This window comes from Anas acuta, chromosome 15, assembly GCF_963932015.1.
Source record: "Anas acuta chromosome 15, bAnaAcu1.1, whole genome shotgun sequence".
In the NCBI taxonomy this organism is placed as follows: Eukaryota; Metazoa; Chordata; class Aves; order Anseriformes; family Anatidae; genus Anas; species Anas acuta.
The window spans coordinates 13212313-13231634 of record NC_088993.1 but is presented as its reverse complement, the minus strand read 5'-3'; the positions used below and the strand labels follow the sequence as shown (position 1 = coordinate 13231634).

The following is a 19322-nucleotide window of genomic DNA, read 5'->3' as shown; positions in this document are numbered from 1 at the left end:
GTAACAGTAAGAGTAATTCTTGACAAATATTAACATAATTACATTGCTCCCCTCACCTCCACAAAACATGGTTGGTGTTTACATCTCCTTCCCAGCCTGTGCTGTGTTTGTAAGTGATGTTAAACAGGGGCTGCGTGATTAATAGGGTGATACTTCAAAGTGTTTCCAGACAATAAGTACCTAATCCAGTTTGGTTTACGAGGGAAAAGAGATCCTACCGTATTATTTCTAGCATTTTAAGTTTGTAAATCCCTTTAAAATCTCTGAGAGGCAAAATAAATCCTATACACGTGACAGTTATGTTATAAAACAGTACAAGATGCCCGGCAGCCTCCCTACCTGTCTCAGATACCTGTTGCAGGTGTTGTTCCCCCGGTGCCTCCTGCCTGCCAGGTGCTCTGGTTAAAGGTGAGGAGGGAAAAGGGTGGGCATGGGGGATTGGAGGCTTCTGGTGTCGTGCAAGGGGCGTACGAGGCAGCTCATGGGCCGTTCCTAGCACTGAGCGCCCTCAGCAGATGGTGGAAGTCTGAGCACAGCGCAGTACCTGGGGCACTTCGGAGCACCTGGTGCTGACTTCAGAAAGAGGGTTGCATGGCTCACTGGGCTAACACGAACGGTTTTGACTGGTGCAGTAACTTGCTCCTGGATGAGCATTCAAGTAAACTAGCCATATAGGAAAGGAGATCGTGGCCATGGGTTGTACTCGTGCTGTTCTTTGGTGCAGCTGGGGACATCGCTTTCATCAGCCCAAATTCCTAGAGAAGAGGCAACACATCTGAGCAATGTATGTCATCTGCACTAAGCTTTGACTGCTCCTTCTGTCTCCTTCTGCAGTATCTGCTTGCATACCCACTCCCTCAGGAACCTGCGTTATCTACTGAGGAACGTTTCTGAGGGACAGAAGCAGACGGAGGGGTAGATCTCAGCCCTTTCCATGGCATTCCTTTAGGCCACATGCATTTAGCAGAACAGCCGTCTGGGACAACCTCTGTTTTCTGCAAGCTCCCTTCTGCCATCTGCCATTTGTACTGCAGGGTCCCCCCAGACATGTCCATGGCCTCTCCTCTCCCCCTTGCCACTTCAGCTCAGGGCTGCCCTGTACCTCACCATCTTCCAACAGCCCAGGAGTGACTTCTTTGGCTTTTCTTCCCTGTTTTGTTGCTAGCAAAGGAATTAAAACCGGCAGGTTTTTGTCTTTTATTGCCAGCTCTGTTTAAACACTCTGCAGGTGCCGTGCAGGTACACAGCAAGCACTGCTGTCCATCTCTCCATCTCCACCTCCGAGTGTTTTTAGCTGTCAATAAGCTCTGGATAAAATCACAGTGGTAAGTGACAGCCACCAAGCCAAATGCAGCAAGTCGGAGGTGGGAAGGCAGCTTGCTGAATGAAGAAAACAGGTTTAAGAGGAGCAGAGGGGAGTTCAGTGTGAGCATGGAGAGGAGGAAAAGAGCAAAACGCCGGTGGCAGGAGCTGGGCGAGGTAGCCAGGGTGAATAAAGAGGCAGACGGCGTGCTTCGCGAGCACGTCTCGCTTGTTCCTCTCCTCCGAATGGCTTAACCGAGGCCCGCAATTAGGAAATAAACTTTCCTTTTGTTTTTAAACAGTTCGGTGCCCAGGAGAGCGTCAAACAGCTCCGGTTTGAAATCAAAACGCGATTGCGGTGGTTGTGTTGTCATCGTCCCCGTTCCGCCGCTGTGGTCTTTGCGAGGAGGAGGCGTCTTTGGGGAGCGGGTCCAGCTCGGCTCGTTGCTATGGCAAAGTCTCTGCTGATGCCTGCTCTCCGCCTGTAATTGCTATTCAGCAGCTGCTTCCAGTGGTCGTCTGGAGGAACTCGCACAAGTTAGGGCTGTGAAAATCCCTCCCCGTACGTTGGCCTTCGCTGGAACCGAGCTTTGACAAGAGAGATGCATTAGCTTCCAAACTCGCCAGTAATTAGGTTGGTTTGAGTGTACTTTGCTGAAAGTTAAGGCTCTGGAGCTGGGAGAGGAGGGTGGAGGGGGAAGGAGCAACTTTAAAATCAATATTGCAAATGCAATGCAAAAGAGTGTAATTAGCATGTTTTGCAGGGCCTATTAATTCCTCTGAAATGCTGTTTATTAGGCAAAAGAACTTGGGAGCCCATCAGTGGATTAAACAGGTTCTGTAATGAAATGTAAATGGTGTAATTGGGCTTGTTCTGAAAGTATTTATTCTTCACCTGTGACCCGCTTGATTGCGGTTTGACAACACGAAGGAGTGTGCATCTCTTCGTTAATGACAGCTAATTCCCTGGAGCTAATGGAGTGGGACGCCCAGGCGCATGGCGCTGGGAACGGCAGGTCGTGCCTGGAGCTCCGCAGTGATTGGCACCAATCCGAGCACAATGTAACTTTAATTACAGTAATTCCAAATCCAAAGCAAGCATTTAGCTGCTGGAGAGAGGCTCTTAATTTTGCAAATAGATGCCGTATAATGCACTGACCTTTTATTAGACAAATATTGGGATGGGTGGGAACGCTGTCCTCCAGGATGCAGGTAACGTTATTGGCTCCCATTAGCTCAGTGGAAATCAGAGGCACGTTCTCGCTGCCAGGTTAGCCATATGGATCTCCTTCAACATGCAACCTCGTGGAGCCAGGAGGGAAATGTGGTGCTGTATGTTATTTAACTGCAGTCTCTGCATCAAAGCATGAAATTCGTCTGCTGCTCCTCTGCCTTATGTGTGTGCTTTTGGCTGGGTAGGCCACTGGGATTTTTTTTTGTGTGCGTTGTTTTCCCTTTTTACAAATCCTCTTTATCCAAACTGTGCAGTGCTAAATATCTCCAGGCACGCAGCAAAGGTCACGCAGCATTCCTGGAGGAAGAGAACAAAACACTTGGTTTTGTCTGGTGTTATGGCATTAAGGTGTTTGGTAACACCTTTCCATAGGGTCGAGATGTCTGAGCACAGCCACGTGTCCCTTCACTCACAGTGGAGAAGAGCTGCCAGTGCGGAGACCTGGTGTTCTTCTGGGAGGAAGAACTGCTCAGCTCACACCAGCAGGGACCGGCTGTCCCCCGGTTCTCCTCCTGAAACCACAAGCCTCTGCCCTTGCCTCCTGTTAGCTCAGACTTTCTCTTAGCCAGGAGTCTTGTTCAAGTTGGAATGAGCCGGGCAGGGAAGCTTTCACCCAGGCAATGTCCAGGTCTGTGTGGATGGGTTTGGAACAGGCCCCCAGGGAGCTGCTGTGGGCTGTCAGCTTAGTGTTTGGAGCAGAAGCGGTACAATTTCTGCATGTAATGCCTTTCTTTTCTGCTTCATTATTCTTGCTCCACTGCCTCTTTCTATCTAAGAGCTGCAAGGCAGAGATGTAGGAGTGGAAGCATGGTCAGAGGTCTCTGTGTCACGCTGATCTCAGGCTTCTCCCCTGAGTGGGGACATGCTGGGAAGAAGGCAGAGTGGGAGGCAGCTGTTCGCTGGGGGGAACGCAGCACGACTGGTCGACATTCAGCCACCTGAACAAATGGATGAGAATCATCAAGCAGGGAATACATAAAGGATGTTAGAGAGAATGAGAAATGAGGGGGGTTTGATGCTGCTGTGGAGAGGCGGCCAACGCGAGGCAGTTGGCTGAACCCCGTCCAGCAGAGAGATGAGAAGAGTGGCAAATGGGAGGGAGCATCCTAGTGAGGCCAGGCACGTCGCTGCTTCCCAGCAGATGGCTTTCCATGCACATTGCCTAATCCCGACAGAAATAACACCTTCTCTGGATGCTCTTGTGCTCCTGTTCGTGTACAGCGGTCTTTTTGCTCTGGATTTGGGCTTTGTGGCGAGCCAGGCCGTTGGCACACAACGGGAGAAGAGCACAGCAGAGGCAGAGCAGCCTCTGGCTGCAGCGTGGCTGCATCGAGCAGGGTCTCCTGCTGTTAAATGAGTCCTGCTCCCCAGCCCCTCTCCCTAAAGCACAGAAGACGCAGCTCTCCTGGGAGTCTTGGTGGGAAGTGATAGATGGAGGGGCCGTGTTAGCACTGCAAAAGAGATTTCCTTGGCAAACAAAAGCAAAAATAATTATGGGCATTGTTAGGAAAATCAGAAACCTTCAGGCTTGTCTACCTCTTTCCCCTCACCTTTGCAAATGTGCCAGTCAGGTCCCTGATGATGATTCCTCTTGCTCCTGGCCCATCGCGACTGCGTGGCCTCTCCCAGCCCTTGCTGCTCAGACTGCTCCCAGCCAGTCCCCAAAGCCTTCAGCACTCTGAGTATTTTCTGAAATAGTTTTTAATAGGCAGCCCTAGACCACAAGCAGAAACCAGGCAGATTGCATGTGGCCCGTAGTGCTGACAATAAACTCAAAATAGAAATATGGTCCGTCTCCTTTGTAGAAGCCCAGTTTTTGGAGTTATTTAATCTCGCAGCTTCCAGATGCGTGCTTCTGGCTGCTGGTAAAGCCCAATCTGGCTTTCTAAATTCAGATGCTTTTCTTTTTAGCACATACAGAGATAGTTCAGGTAAACAATCTGTACAAACACTGAAGTGTTCAGGCAACTGGTACATATGATAGAGCTGCCTACGAGACTGTCCTAAATGTCCATTTTCTTAGTGACAGCACGGGCTTCTGAGCACTGCTGGGTGCAGACCACACGTGTGTAGCCCAGGGATGTTTCTGCAGGCATTATTGGGGAGCAAAGCAGGGCTGCCCAAAGGCAGGACCTCCCTGCCATTGAGCCTTTTCCCATTGAGCCTCAAAGCTTTTCATGGAAGGAACTCTGCCTCTGACGTGTCCTGACAAATACCTGTTGCGTTTTGGGTGCTAAACAAGTAAGAACTAATGACTGTACTGGAAAACCAGTGAGTGGATTAATGCTGCTGCTGTAAGCAACCAGGGCTGGTGGCTGGGGAGCAGCAGCAGGCTGCTTGGTGTGAGCGGCAGCTCCTGGTCATTAATACAGGGCTTTGATCTCCGAAGTAAGAGATTATTCCCCCATGGCCCTTTGGCGTGAGGAAGTGGTGAGAGAATGACAGCAGTAAAACGTGGCCATTTGAGAGGCTCCTCCAGCGTTTTACTGAGATTAGATCTCCGAGAGGAGCTGTTAGAAGGAAGGGAAGATGGAGTGGCAGGTTATGTGACCGCTGTGACTCATTAATATAACAAAATTTATGTCCGGAGTACTCGCACCACTGGTACAAACCAACTCCGAGGAGCTGATTTCTGTCTTCTCTCGGTGCTGCCATGGAAAGCCTCTGCGGGGAATGTGCCAGCTCCTTCGGCAGCCTCCTGGTGTTTGCTCTGATCCTTCGGCCCCAGGAGGTGGAGGTTTGGCTGTGCCATCGGGGTGGGCTCTGTGTTCTGTGCCTGCACGGCCTCGGTTGTGAGCGGCACAACAGCTGGTTACAAAAAGCCATCACAGGCACGGGTGTCTGACAGCCTTTAATCTCGCTGGGGCAGGGCCTTGTTTGTTTGTTTCTTTTTGTCTTCGTGAAATTTTCAGAGTATTGAGACACAGCTGCTGAGAGGTGGTGATGGAGATGCTCGTTTTATTGAATTTCGACCCCTGTACCAATAAATCATAACGCAAACTGATGGGAAAAATGATCTTTCACCAGCATTAGCACTGCCAGAAAACAAGTCAATAGAGACCAGACCTTTTCACCCAAAGGTCCCCAGTCCATGGCTGGGTCCTTGCCAGAAGTGACAGATAATCATTGACACTGAGCAGCAGTTTTTCTCTCCAGGAAGGGTTTTTGACCTTTATCTCTTTCCTGTTAAACAGGAGATGAACGAAACGCAAACCACTGTGGCCTTGTGTCTAGCTCAGTGGCCTGGAGTCCACGATGCTACTTCTTGCTATCCAAAAAGGAGAGGTTTGAGCCTGCCCTGGCCATGGGATACTCAAGGCACAGCTGAGCCTGGCTCCCCCCACCTCGCCACACTGCTTCTGTGGGTAACCAGTTGCATTCTTACTGCTTGCCATTAATTTCTTCCCATCAGCACTAAATTTGCCTCCAGTTAAACCTCTCAAGGAGGCCAGGAGGAAGCAGCACATGTGCTGAGCATTGTGGTTATGGCCACAAAGAGGAAGAGGCACAGGGAGCAGCCTTCCCATCCGGCCCCATAACCAGCCAAAGATTCTTCCTCTGGTGTTTGCTGCCAGGTTTGTTTTGTCCCAGGTTCGCTTCATTCCTAGAAATGGGATCAGGAGCTCAGGGAGATGGGATAAGCCCTTCCCAGCTCCCTCAGCCTGATTGCCATCTCCCAGCTGTTTTTTCCTTGGTGCCATAAGGCAGATCCTCCTTCTCTCCACCTAAAGCCCATTTGCTGGGGTGTGATGCCATTAAATTACCTAGCACTTCTGGATTTCTAGCTCCAGTTTAACATTTACCAGTTACTGGATGTCTTCCCCATATTGTGTGTCCCCTTGTGTCCCAAGACATCTGTCATGGCATCGTGCTCCTTCCCAACTTGCATGCCAGTGTTCAGCATCAACACAAGCATAATTAAACATAATTATTACTTGATTTAAAGCAAATCAAAATGCATAGCAGGGGTAATGACAAACAGGAGCGTTGCAATGAACTGGAAAGGAGAAGACAACGTGCTGAGCCTGGGTTTGGAGCATTTCAGGTAGGAGGAGTGCTCACATAACCTGAAAAAGCTCCGTTGACAGAGCAGAAAACATCTCGTTCAGAGCAGGATTTGAGGAAAAGAGGCATCTCATGGCATGCAGAGGAGAGCTCCAGCCCTGTGAGTCCTCCCCCAGAGAAAATGCAGCTAAAAGAGGAAGGGAGAGGAGAAAGCACTCTCTAAGGCGACTTGGCAAGGAGGAGAGTAAAGAGAAGCACATGTGCAAGAGGAGTGGGCGACGAGGGGAGAAGTGAGCCAAGATCCCCTGTCAGCATCAGAAGAGATGGCTGTGTAGGTAATTTGCCACGCAGGCAGGAGAGAGCAAAGCAGCCTTTGGATGAGAGAACAGCTGGCAAGGGCCTTCAGAGAAAAAGACAGGCTCCGACTCAGCAAGCAGCCTCTTGTCCAAAGTAGTGTGCCTCTTGCGGGGTCTCCCTGCAGCATCTCTTGGCGTGTCAGTCTTTGCCTCTATCTCTTTCTGTCTCCACTGAGGTGGTGTCAGTGATCTTTGGGAAGATGTACAAAGTCAGCCTGAAAACACCTTCCAACATCCTCTCCTTTGTTGACCTATGCAAGAAGAGGAGGAAGTAAGGGTACCGTAAATATGTGATGGGTGGTTTAAGCCATGTCACACATGCATCTCCTTTTTTTTAATCACATTGTTATTTTAACCTGGATTTCTCTGAAAAAAAAAGGGTGGAATTACTTGCTGGGCACTCTCTATTTCCTCTGTCTTACCTCAAGATCTAAAACCATGGAGAGGCTGGAGCTTTCCTTCTAATTAACTTAACAAAGAGTAGGTTAATAAGTAGCTTGATCATAGTCCCAGCTCCTATATGGGAAGATGATTTGGGCTAGTGAAGAGCTCTTTAATCTATTGGACAAAAGCATAACAAGATCAAATACTGGAAGTAGAAACCAAGAAAGATTAGAAATAAGGAAATGCTTTTGTTACAACAGGGGTAATTAACCATCGGAACTATTTATCTCAGCACGTGGGGGGTTCACTATCACTTTGAAGTGTCTAAATGAAGATGGGATATTCTTGTACAAGAAATGTTGTAAGTCAGCTAGCAATTACGAGCCTGATGCAGGAACTGCTTTGCTTAATTCACTGGCTTGTGCTTTTCATCAGTTTAGATCGGCTGATTCTTACAATTCTTTTGAGCTCCGCAATTTGTGAACCTCGGAGAAATGAGGGGTCCTGCCGATGAACAGAGCACCTGGTGGTGCGAATACTGGTACCAGCAAGTAGCAGAAGGGTGCAAAAGACTCTTTTGAAGTAGGAAAGAGAAATCTCTGGCAGCTACCAACAACTCGGTGGTTCTGCTGAAAAGCAAATGGCTTTCCTGAGCTTCAGTAGTGATTGGGCTGCAAACGCGCCTTACATCAGAGGCAGCTGGAGATGTTGTCGTCTCCTCAGACTAGTTTCTGTGTTTGTACTGTCACAGGGTTGAAAACGCAATGGCTTTATTCGTCCCAGCTCATAGCATTCATCTTTCAAGCAATTCCCCAACATAATTAATTCACTTGCTGGCATACCTGCTTGTTATCATCGCTCGTTTTAAGGGTAAGGACAGTTGGGGTGGTGTGGAGATTGCATTCAGGCAATTAAGGAAAGAAGTTGTCAGAGCTGGGATTAATGCTCAAGGCTCCAGAGCACCATCTCATTTTAAAATTACTAATGAAAAGCTAGGAAAAGTATGTCTGCCATTGGCCTGAATTTGATCTTTGTTTCTTTAATAATAATAATAATAAAAGCAGGAAGGGGGCTGGAGGAACACAGAAGCGGCGAGCAGGCTCCGCTGGGAGGCTCGTGGGGAGCACCAGAGGCTTCAGAGCTCATTTGTATCTCTGGCAGCCTGACCCCACGGTGAGGATAATCAAGTTGAAAATTAAATCAAATTTCAAATGTTAAACCAGCCAATTAAAAAAAGCAATTGCATCAAAACATGCATTTTTAAAAAGTTTTTGTTTACTCGGCCATGAGTTATTTATTTAGCAAGAAAACTTTTGTTTGTACAAAGTACTTGTTAAATTGCTCATGAGGGGTGGAGGCACAGCAGAGCAACAGGTAACCAAAATGCCACCTGAAGTTCCCTAAAGGTCTGGCTGAAGAAGTTTTATGGGGAAGGTCTTTTCCTACCGGGAGCAAAACATGATGCATCTCTCTTCTAGGCTGCATGACTGCAGGCATGATTGCTGTTTGTGGCCTGTCCATTAAGCTGAGAGGTGTCTTTCATCAAATAACACACCGTCCGTACCGTCTCTTTGCTTTGATTTCCCTCGATGCCTCTGTTTAGAAGAGTGAAGAGCTGGTGAGTTGGGTACTTGGCTCTTTGAAAGTTATCCGTTTGTGTGCTCTCAGCATCAATTTCCTCTGGTTTCTTGCATTTCGGGATCTCTCCTGTATATTTACACAGGTTGGTGTTTATTTGGCCTGTGGCCTGTTTAGGATTTTTTTTTTCACTCTCTTGAGATTCCTCTTGGAATTTCTTTGTTTGAAACTTTGTGAACGCTTTTCAGTAATGAAACGTGTAGGACTGTAGGTGTGTCTGTGTGTCTTATCCTTCACTTTTTACTATGTGAAGCAAGGGTTGCAAAGAAGGGCACATCAGGAAGTTTCTGAAGGCTTCTTCCTACTGTTACTACTTCATCCCCTTCTCCCATCACCCCCTTTCACCTAAATTAAATAGTGGCTGAGAAAAAAACAGAGCTGGCGTCTCCACTCGAAGCCCAGAGATCTGCTGTTTTGCTTTGGCTGCAGTTTATAGATTTCTGTAGGAAGGGGACAGTGACCCAGTTCTCCTCCGTGGGGCTGGGAATGGCACGGTGATGCTGACCAGAGCAAACCCTCCGGAGAGCTGCTCGCTCGCAGTTTGTGATTAATGGAGTAGCTGGGCCTAGCCTAAGAAGAAATTGGTTGGAAAGTGCTAAGGTGAATGTCTGAAGAGATAGAGTTTGCTTTCCATCATCCAGCAGCGGTTAGTTTTTGGGGGCAAGGAGGAAATCTGACAGTCAGTGACTTGAATTTCTGATGTTTCCTCCCATCCCTCAGCCTCCTCCTTGTTCAGGGAAAGACAGGGACTGGAAGCAGCTACCACAAGTTTGCAGCTGCCTGAACTTTTCGTTATTAATTAATCCCATCTTCATTCACACAGCACTCCCTTTGCCTCAGACAGTGGATAATAAACACCGATCGAGCATGCAGCGATGATAAATTATCTATTTAATAATTAACAAATTAGTCCTAACAGATGGAACCAAAACAAAATTGTCTGTCTGCACACACAGCACACGGCTTGCCTTCCCCCATTTGTCACACAGAGATGCCACCGGAGATGCAGGCACGTCTCAGGTTCGTTGCCCTCACCTGCCACCTGGGCAAGCCATGAGTTTCTCTGGGTCTGCTACAGCCCTTTCTAAATCTGATATTTTCCACGTGCCAGCAATGAGCATAAATGAGGCAAGGCAGGAGGGTGTGATGAAGGAAGAACGTGATGGAGAAGAGAGGGGGATCCTGGCTTTTTTTGGTGCTAGTGTACAGGAGACCCCTGCAGAAGGATCAGCTGTCCGCTGTGATCCATCAAATTAATAGAGATTGTAGTCCCTGTAATTCTTCCTGCTATTATCCAACAAAGAATAAAAAAAAATCAATGCACTGCTGAGTTAAATAAACATGAGGCATTCCAGTCATATGAGCAGAGTATCCTGTGAGCTAACTGTGCATATATTATTCATCTGCAGTTATTATTCATGACCTTTCCCTCACACTGTCATGGCTCCATCACTTGTGAATTTATAAGTTCATTAATAATGAGTGAAAATTAATAATGGATTTTCATTATATCCATTGGGTATATTTACAGCATTCATAATGCATTCAAATAACTGGTTTGAGGTGTAAAAATAAAACCACAGCTCTGCCACGGGCCCTCACCTTTTTGAAGAGTTACTATTTTTGTTAATAATCCTTCCTGCTTCCATTGCAGTGCGGCCATGCTGTGTAATAGCCTGCCATCTGCCACCATCATGCTTAAAAAGGCTTGAATCAAAGCAGGAAATATCATTATTGTGTGAGATTAGAAGATGATCCACAAATTAATCACTATTGAAAGCAACACCAAAATTACAAGAGTGTGGGAAAGGTTTGAAGTTCAGCTGTTCCCTTCCCTGCTCCCCCACCAGTTGCATTTGTTGGTATTGAGGAGCACAGCCATGTGGAAACGGGAACATCTGAGCCTCCCGGGCTCGGGGGAGCACCATCATTGTACTTTTAAGGTGCCTGGGGATTTATTTTGGATGTTGCTTTGATGTGTACCTAGGACAAACGTACCATAGCGGGTCATGCAGTTGTGCTTTATTTTAATTGGAAGACGCCCACCTTGTTTTCTTTCTCGTCTGGAGCAGTTTAATCCTGTGGATTTTCAGAACATGGAAGTTTTTGCAAGCTTACTGCTTCTGTTCGAATTTTTTTTCTTGAGGGAAAAGCTCTGAGCCCTCTTCTTTTTCAGAAGGCACCGTCCCCCAGCTCTGTCTTGGAAACCAGTGGGAACTGGAGGGCACTGGTGTGCAGGCTGCAACTGGCATTGTGCCGTTACTGAGCACAGCCTCCAGGAAGGAAATGTGCCCAGGCATCATGCAGCAAAGGTGGTGGTTGGAGCTCCAGGTTCCTACAGTGCATGGGCTGGAGCACTGCATAAGCCATAGCCTAGAGCATTGAGTATCTTCTCCTTTGAGTACTGAAAGATGATCCAGAGCACTGCCAGTGGTGGTCTGTGAGTAGAGACACCGGAGTCTAAAAGTTGGAGGCACGCTGCCATCTAAGTGGTTAACATAACTAATCTGTTTCGGTTCCGCTCCTTCCCTTCTCAAGGATTCTGATTATTCTTATTTTACTTTGTCAGAAGTACTTTAAGTTGCATTTCTCTGGTTTTATTTCCGTGTTCATAGCCCAGTGGTAACACTCAACTGTAAATAAAATTCACCTTTTATCTCTTTCCCATTATAAGCAGAGGCTGCCTGCTTTTAAACAGCTGCAAGAATATTGAGTGTAATGAAGGTACCGCCTTCAAAGCACGTATTTGATATTCAGACAGGACAGGAAAGGCTGCCTCTAGCCCCGTGGAATTGGAAACACTTAATATAAGAGCCGGTTGGATATCAGTAGGAATGTATATTATTTTCTCTTCCAACTAATAGGATTTTTAAATAAAGCTGAAGCTGATACGTCTGGCTGATTCCCTGCCCTTTGTGAGAGTTGCAGCTTCACCAAATGGCAAAGAATAGAACAATGCAATTTCTGGGGATCCTATGTGCTTGCTAGGAAATGGCTGCAAAGAGCTGTAAAAGAGGGAGGTGGAAGAAGAAAGCCACAAGCAAGGGACAGCAAGAGAGCTTTTTGTATTGGCTTTAATCAAAACATAATGAGGAGTGTTAAAGCGGAAAGCAAAGGAGGGATTTTGCTTGTGTCAGGCTGGAAGAGGGAGCCATTCATTTCACTCAATCATTTTGAATTGCTTTCTAGAGCATTTACTCATACGTCTTCTCCAGCCAAACACTTGCTCTGCCTCTCCCCATTCTTTCCTTCGGATTTAAACTACGAGTCCGTATTAAATTAAATCTCTCTCTTTGCTTCTTGTTTTTCATGCTCACTTATTGAGCCCGTTTTCAAACCGCAGAACGGTTTTACGCTGTGCTCAAGTGTCCTAAGTGAGCTGGGAGCCTGTGCAGACACTTTTTCCTTCGGAGAACATTGTCAGAACAAGCCTGCCAGTGACTGATGTGATCTGGAATCAGCGAGTGTGTACAGTGGATAAATGTGCCTGACGCTTTGTGATAGAGCTGGTAATTACATTTCACAGTGAGTGGTATTAATAGTGAAAGGAGGCTCTGGCATGCTGCATGAGAATTGGTAATAGGAGAGGCTGTAGGGAGAAGAGGGGCTCATTTATTAACCTGACGAACTATGGAAAAATGGACTTTGCCTTCAAATGCAGAGGAGCTCTCCTTGATGTGATACCCTTCGAGGTATCTCAGGGCCTTCAGCGAGCACTGGTGATACTGAACCCTCCTTTCTTCCCTGTTACCCCGTCATGCCACCCCTGGCTCTTACAACTTCCATCTCTGCTTTTGCTCAGCCCCTTTGCGCTGTGGTTTTACTCAGCTTTCTAAGCACTGCTGAGCAGAGATGGTGCTTTGCCAGGGATTCACAGTCCTCGAGATGTGAAGATTAAAAGTTGCAGATTTTTGAACCTGTAGAAGAAAAGGTGGTGAATCTTGGAAGAGTGCCTGCTGTAGGGCCAGTGGCAGGTGATTAGCAGGCACATGGGACAGGCCTCCTACATAACAGGATGCTCCACCAGTGTGGTCCTGGGGACAAATCCGTGCCTATGACGAAGACATTCCTGCTCCAGGAGAATTACTGAGAGGCGACAGAAACTTCGGTGAGTCAGTCTCACACTTGCAATTTCATATCATTTTCCATAAAAACTGCATTTGAGAGAGAAAGCAAATCTCTCCCAACATTTCCTTTTATTCCTTTTCCTCTGGAAGTATCCGCTTCCCCACTCGTATCTCCTTTACATTCCAGCCACTCTCTTGATTTTGCTGGGGTTTGTCAGCAGTCGCTGCGTGCCCAGCGCTGTGTCCTGCCTCTGGGCTGCTTTTGTTCCAGCCCAGCAGCGGTGTGGAAGGGATGGTGCCATTCCAGCCGGTCCATTAGTGCTCAGAAGGGATCTAACATGCCTTCCAGCAAAGGTGTTGCAGCTGATGCGCACACTGCTGGGCTGTGCGGCTCCCTCCCGGGGTTCCTAAAAGGAAAAACCTGCCAGCTCCAGAAAGGAGGACAACAGAACAACAGAAATGAGCCTGAACTGGAGGGAATTGCCAAGGTTTGAAGTTATTAGAAGCGCTCCAGAACTAGGAAGATTTAACAGCGTGATTACTTCTTAATGCAATACTCACAACGTTTTTTATTAGATTCCCCCCTCCCCCACCCCCCTGTAGTTCTTTCCTTCTAAATGCTGTAGGACCAGACTACCTTGAAATAAACACCTGGAGCAGTTATAGCATATCGCTCAGTTTAATTAACTTTTAAATCATAGAATGTCACCTGGATACCTTTCTAAATTCTATGAGCCTAGGAGGCAGCGGTCGCTGCGGCTCTGTTCGGATGCTGCCTTTGATAAAATCACCTTCTGGAGACTGCCGTGTTCTCCTCCGCTTCCTCCCTGTCAGAAGTGCTCTGTTCAAAGAGAATAGTCTGTAGCTGAACGAGGGGCTCGAGGGCTCAGAAACGTGGTCTCGTGGGGTCGGGGTCAGGTGGTGTCCTTGGGACTTTGGGTCAACGAAGCAGCTCTCTGGCATCCAGAATAGCTTGATGCTGATGTTTTCAGAGGCTTTGCTGCCGGTTTCATGGGCTCTGTGCCATAAGACAGTTCAATGCTCTTGGTGGTGAGATGATCTCGCCCAGCAGGGGACAGGCAGAGGGGGCCATGCGTTAGGAAGGGCAGTGCTACAGAGCAGGGTGCTGAGGGCTGCCGTGGTGTATGTGTGACAAGGAGTATGCACGGAGCAAGAAACAGAGAGGTCATTGCTGGGTTAAAGCAGTGCATGCACATAATGTATGGGAAGGAGGGAAATGGGAACTTTAAGGGTTAATAGTCCAGATACTCGAGTGTGAAAAGACCTGCTGGTGAGAAATGGAGGAGTTGGGAAAGGCCACCAAAAAGGTCTCGCGTCTGCTAACCTCTGAGGTGGGAGTTGGATTGATCAGCCGTGCGACAATGCCGCTGCATCCCCTTCATCTTTATTTAAAGTTCTTCCTTTTGTGCCTGAGCCCTTTGCACAGCCTCAGCGGTGTGAGCGAGATGGGCTGCTGCCAGCCGCGTGCCGTCCCGCTGTGTGCCTGGCCCTCCTTTCATGGTACGGTTCGCACGTCCAGGATGTTCCCTGCAACTCGGCTGATCTGCAGCAACACAAGTGATGCTTGGTTATTTTATTTATTTATTTATTTGTTTTCTTCCGTGCTCTGAATGCATGTATTCACCATGCCTCAGAAACTGGAAACCTACAGAAATGAAAGTCAAACCAAAAGATTCCCGAGACCATTAGTGCGTAGTGCCAGCATCATCGCTGCAAGAGTAAGTGGGATGGCTGCTACAAGGCCCTCGGCAGGTCAAGTGAGGGTGCATTTGCAGATGTCATTAAGCTCCCAGGATGTCTGTGGCAGTCGATGTGCAAGTTAAAAAGCTCCATCATTTCCATAAAACAGGGAAGGAGCCGTTAAGTTAGCGTGCTGTATTTTGATCTCTGTCCTTTGCAGCTTTTCCGACCAACTTTTCCATCTTTTCCCCTCCCTCTGTGAGACGGGAGCGAGCTGAAGGGGCTGTTCCACAACACCACGCTGCCGAGCATCCCCTGACATTGGTGCTTTGTTTTGTGCTGGGCAAGGTCAGCCGTGGTGCTGGGGGAGCAGCAGGCAGGAGCTCCCACGAGATAATCGATAGGCAAGCGTGGGGGACGAGGGAGCAGAACGGAGAGATAGCATCTAGCCCATGTTTAATAACAAGGGCAGAGAGACGCAGGGCTGCAAAGAGGGAGGAAGGCGGTAAGAAAGCCAAAGCCTGGCGAGAAACTGCATGATAATGAGGCCTAGGTGATAGCAAAACGATAAGTCAGCAGAGCTGGACGGCGTGGTTATGTCCAGCTTTTCAATTCCAGGCAGGTACTGCTGCGTTTGCAGCGGTGACTTCTTGGGAGCAGGAGACGCACGCCTGTGAATATGAAAACTGCCGGCAAGGGGACGGGGAGAGGAAGAGGAGGGGTGGCTGGGGAAGGCTCTGCGCTCCCTCCCCATGGCTTTTAGCTCAGGAGGAGCTCAGGGGGCCGGATGCATGGACCCAGAGCTAAACGTGGGAGTGAAGGGAATATTTGCTCCTTCTTCTCTTCTTGGTTTGCGGACTGGTGCCCATGGAGCAGGGCTTTTGCCCCTCCTCAGGCCGTATCATGTTGGTGCAAAATGAACTGGGAGAACCTGGGGCAATTCCCCGTTGCTTCCAAGCACGCTGCTTGGCAGTGTTACAGGCTCTATGGGCTGGTTATGGATGGGCCTGTAATAGACCCATCCATACAGAGCCAAAAATTAATAGCCTCCTGAGAAAGAGCTGAATCAGATAAGCTCACCTACTGCAAGGCCGCCAGAGCAGGAAGGCCGTATATTTTTATTTCAAGTTCACGAGTCACCCACCTCTGAAGCCTCAATCTGCTGATAAAGGCCTGGTTAGGTTCAGATAAATATGAATGACACAAAATGCTGTTTCAACAGGATCCATAGGTATTTCGTGCCTCTGTTTGCAGCACAGGCGCGGAAGGCTCACTCCTACCAGCCCAGGTGAGTTCAGGCACCTCGAGCAAACCCCGCTGGTGCTGTAGGCACTGATGGAGCTGGCAGGGAATGGGGGCATTGCTGTAGATGCTGCTCGGGTCGGCTCTGCACAGCCTAGGGAGCTGTGTGCCTGCTTGTCTTGACCCACACAGCAGTCCTACTTCTCTGAAGGTGAACACACAGAAGTACCTGGTTGTGCCACGGACAGTTGGAATGCACGTAGACATCCGTGGGGATATATGAAGGAGAAAGTTGTGTCCGTTGAGTGATGCTGTGGCTCTCCCCAGTAATTCCTCCCCCAGGACTCTTGCTGAAGTTCCAAATGCTCCAGCCTCAGCACACAGATGCCATTTTAAAAAGAAAAGTTGCTTTGCTTAACGTATTTCGCTTCATCTATCCCTCCAGCCTCCCTCCCTCTAAAATAATTTTGACTGCTCAGGCCTCAGAATAGGCAAGCTTGCTGTTTCAGGCTGATTTAAAATCTTCCCTTAGTGTCATGCAGTTAGGAAACAGAAATTCATTCTGTTGGGAAAGGAAGATGCATTGCTTTCCTGTGGCCCCAGAACTTGCATCTAGCTGGGGAAGTCCTAAATTTAATATACTGTAGTTCAGTGACATGTTTATCTACAAAATCTCTACTTGCTGTTTTTAAAAGTCCCTGCTTGGACTTCTAACTGGCAAGGGAACTTGGCATGACATGCATAGAGGTTATATATATGTATATGTATATTTATTTTTATATATGTATATATTTGTGTTCATATATATATATATACATATATATATAATAAAAATTATCCAATCCTCAAAGCATTTATAAGCTCTGATTTGGAACACGCAGCCTGTTACAGCTCTCATCTCCCTTTATTTAACTTGCTGTCGTGCTCTGCTCCAGGCCAGCAGGAGCGGCTGTGTGGGCAGCTCGTGCACTGTGATGAGCCGTGGGCACCACCAGGCTGGGTGGCTGCAGGTCTCCAGGCCCTTTCCAGCCCTGCCCTCTAAATCCTCCCTGCATACCTCTGAGATGCTGCTGGATGAGGGGCAGGTTAGGGTGGGCATGACCCTGATTTTTTTGCATTTTGTTATCAGGTCAACACAGCTAGATACATTGATTCAGGAAAATTCAAAACGTACCATTTGGTAGTCTGAGGTTTTCTGTCTCTTGATGCTGGAAGGCAGAATCTTTTGAGTTGTCCCTTTTTTTCTTTTTCTTTTTTTTTTTTTTTTTTTCAGAACAAGCTGTTTAATATTAACGCTGATTACCCAATTGCTCACTTCAAGAAGAGCAATAGCAACTTTCAGAGCTGTGGGGACTTAATTTTCTTCTGGATTTATGGCCAGCTGCCCAGATCTCTCCAGCATGGTTTCTTTTCTCCATCATCTATATTTTTCTAGAGAAAACTTTTAAGACGTATGGGTGTAACCTATTTCACATTGGTCATTGGCTTTTCCCATCTTTTCTGTCTCTGTATTAAATAGAACAGTGCGTTATGGTATTTTTAAAGTTTCTACAGAAGATGAAGCCAGTCAGGAAACAGTTATTAATACTCTGGGAAGGCTGACACATTTGACATACTTGTCTGCGAACCTTCAGCATCTAGGGGGTGATAGTGGATAAGGTAAGGAAGAATTTTCTGGAGAGTGTTCAGGGAAAGAAAATGAGAGAGAGCTCAGCTCTTCCAAGGCGTTTCCTGAGGAAGTTCTGCTGCAAATTACCAAGAGACGGTGTTTTACCACCTCTGAACTATAAATGAGTTTTATTTAAGTTTGAGTCTGCGTACGGAGCTTTCAGTGCTCGAGTCACTCCAGCAGTTAGTGCAGACGTCCCCCTGGTACTGCGAGCTCCATGCATGAATTGGCTCCGCATTTTGAGAGGGTATCATAGTGTCTCATTAAAGCATTAATGCTTGGAGAAATCGCTAAACCCTGATGGGTTTTCGACAAGCAGCCCCTTGGGAAGAAAGAGAAGTGTCACAAAGCGCTATGTCAACGGGGACCAGCGTAGCTGGCACTTCCCATGCCGTACATCATCTCCTCGCAGTACATCCCCACTCTCCCCCTGATAGGATGAGAGATGTATGAATCAATCTTACTGTCTGCTCCGTGTCCTATAAATTAGAGAAAGATGCGGCTGGTTTGCCTTTTGGTTTTCCGTGGTCTTTAATTGCTTCTCCATTATATCATCTAGCGTCCCCCAGCCTCTTTCATATCCATCTTTGAGAATGATGAGCAGTCGAGTGTGATATGCCCTGAAGGTGACTGTCAAAACACGCTGAATTATGCAGTGGTCCAGTATTCCCTTTCTTCTCTTTCTTTCTCCTTTGAGTATTGCTGGAAAAATAGCTGCGCTGTTGGATTCAGAGGTCAGGATTGCCATGTAGATTAGGTGGGAGACTTTGGATTTTGTGTGATTTAAAATGTAAACCGAGGCTGGTCTTTCTATATACTGAGGCTTTACATTGCTGCTGGTATAATCCTGGGACTCCGTGGACTGCTACACTCATCCCACTGTGAGCATTGGTTTGTTCTCTCCTCTCTGCTCCCAGGTTTTTTGTTTAGTTCCAAATGACTGACTTAATTAGCTTCTTGACGGCCAGATACTTTTGTGTAATGACATTTTCCCAGGGATTAATCTGATTTTTTCCTACTTAATTTAAGGTCCCTGGAACTAGCGTAGTCGTGGCTCTCTACGTCTGTCACTACCATAACACCGTGGTTAAAGAACCCTTCTCTCCCTGAAGGCAGAACACGAAGCGATGCATGTAGGCTGCTCTGACATTATCCTTGATAGCTCTGCTCGACTTTGGCGGTGGCTCGCAGAGCCAGGTGGCTTCATCCAGCTGTCTCCAACCTCAGCGCAGGCAGCGCTCGGCCGAGCCAATGCTCCCTGAAGTCTGAGCACCCCTGCCCGGGCAGCCAGTTGGTGTGCTGCAAGGCTGCGGAGCAACGTGGTGAGCTAAGCTGGCAGTGCAGATGTGCCCCGTGTCACTAGCACCTTTCTGCATGTCCATGAAGGGAGCTGAGCCCTGACGGCAGCCGGCGCTGCAGGGCAGATGCATTTTATCCTGGTCCGGGTGTTACTAAGTTGGTTCAGCCATGACATTAATCAACACTTTTTTTTTTTTTTTCTTTAAACCTGAAGTACAGCCTGCGGGAGATGGAATGCTTTTTAGGCTTCTTTAATGTAATCCAGGATTTCGTATAACAATAATAATAGTAGTAATACTTACTACTTATCTGGGACCTACACGAAATCAATTGACGTTTGCCTTGCCGCCCGCCTAATGTGCATTTTTGCTGATGCACAACTTCTGGTGATACCGTTGCATAAATAAAATAGGCCTTGTTAATTT

At 47.5% G+C, this 19322-nt stretch overlaps 1 protein-coding gene across 3 annotated transcripts in view; it reads left to right on the top strand.

Annotated features, from left to right (window-relative positions):
* The window catches only part of MAD1L1 (mitotic arrest deficient 1 like 1), a 346583-nt gene that overhangs the window by 298585 nt on the left and 28676 nt on the right, over positions 1-19322 (top strand). For 2 of the 3 annotated variants that reach the window (XM_068699481.1, XM_068699482.1), the window contains exon 18: positions 1605-1936. The exons of the other annotated variant lie outside the window; for it this stretch is intronic. In XM_068699481.1, coding sequence (XP_068555582.1) covers positions 1605-1790 — 186 coding nt within the window. In that variant the 3' untranslated portion in view covers positions 1791-1936. Of the gene's footprint in view, positions 1-1604; positions 1937-19322 lie in introns of those variants that run through there. 3 annotated transcript variants of the gene reach the window in all.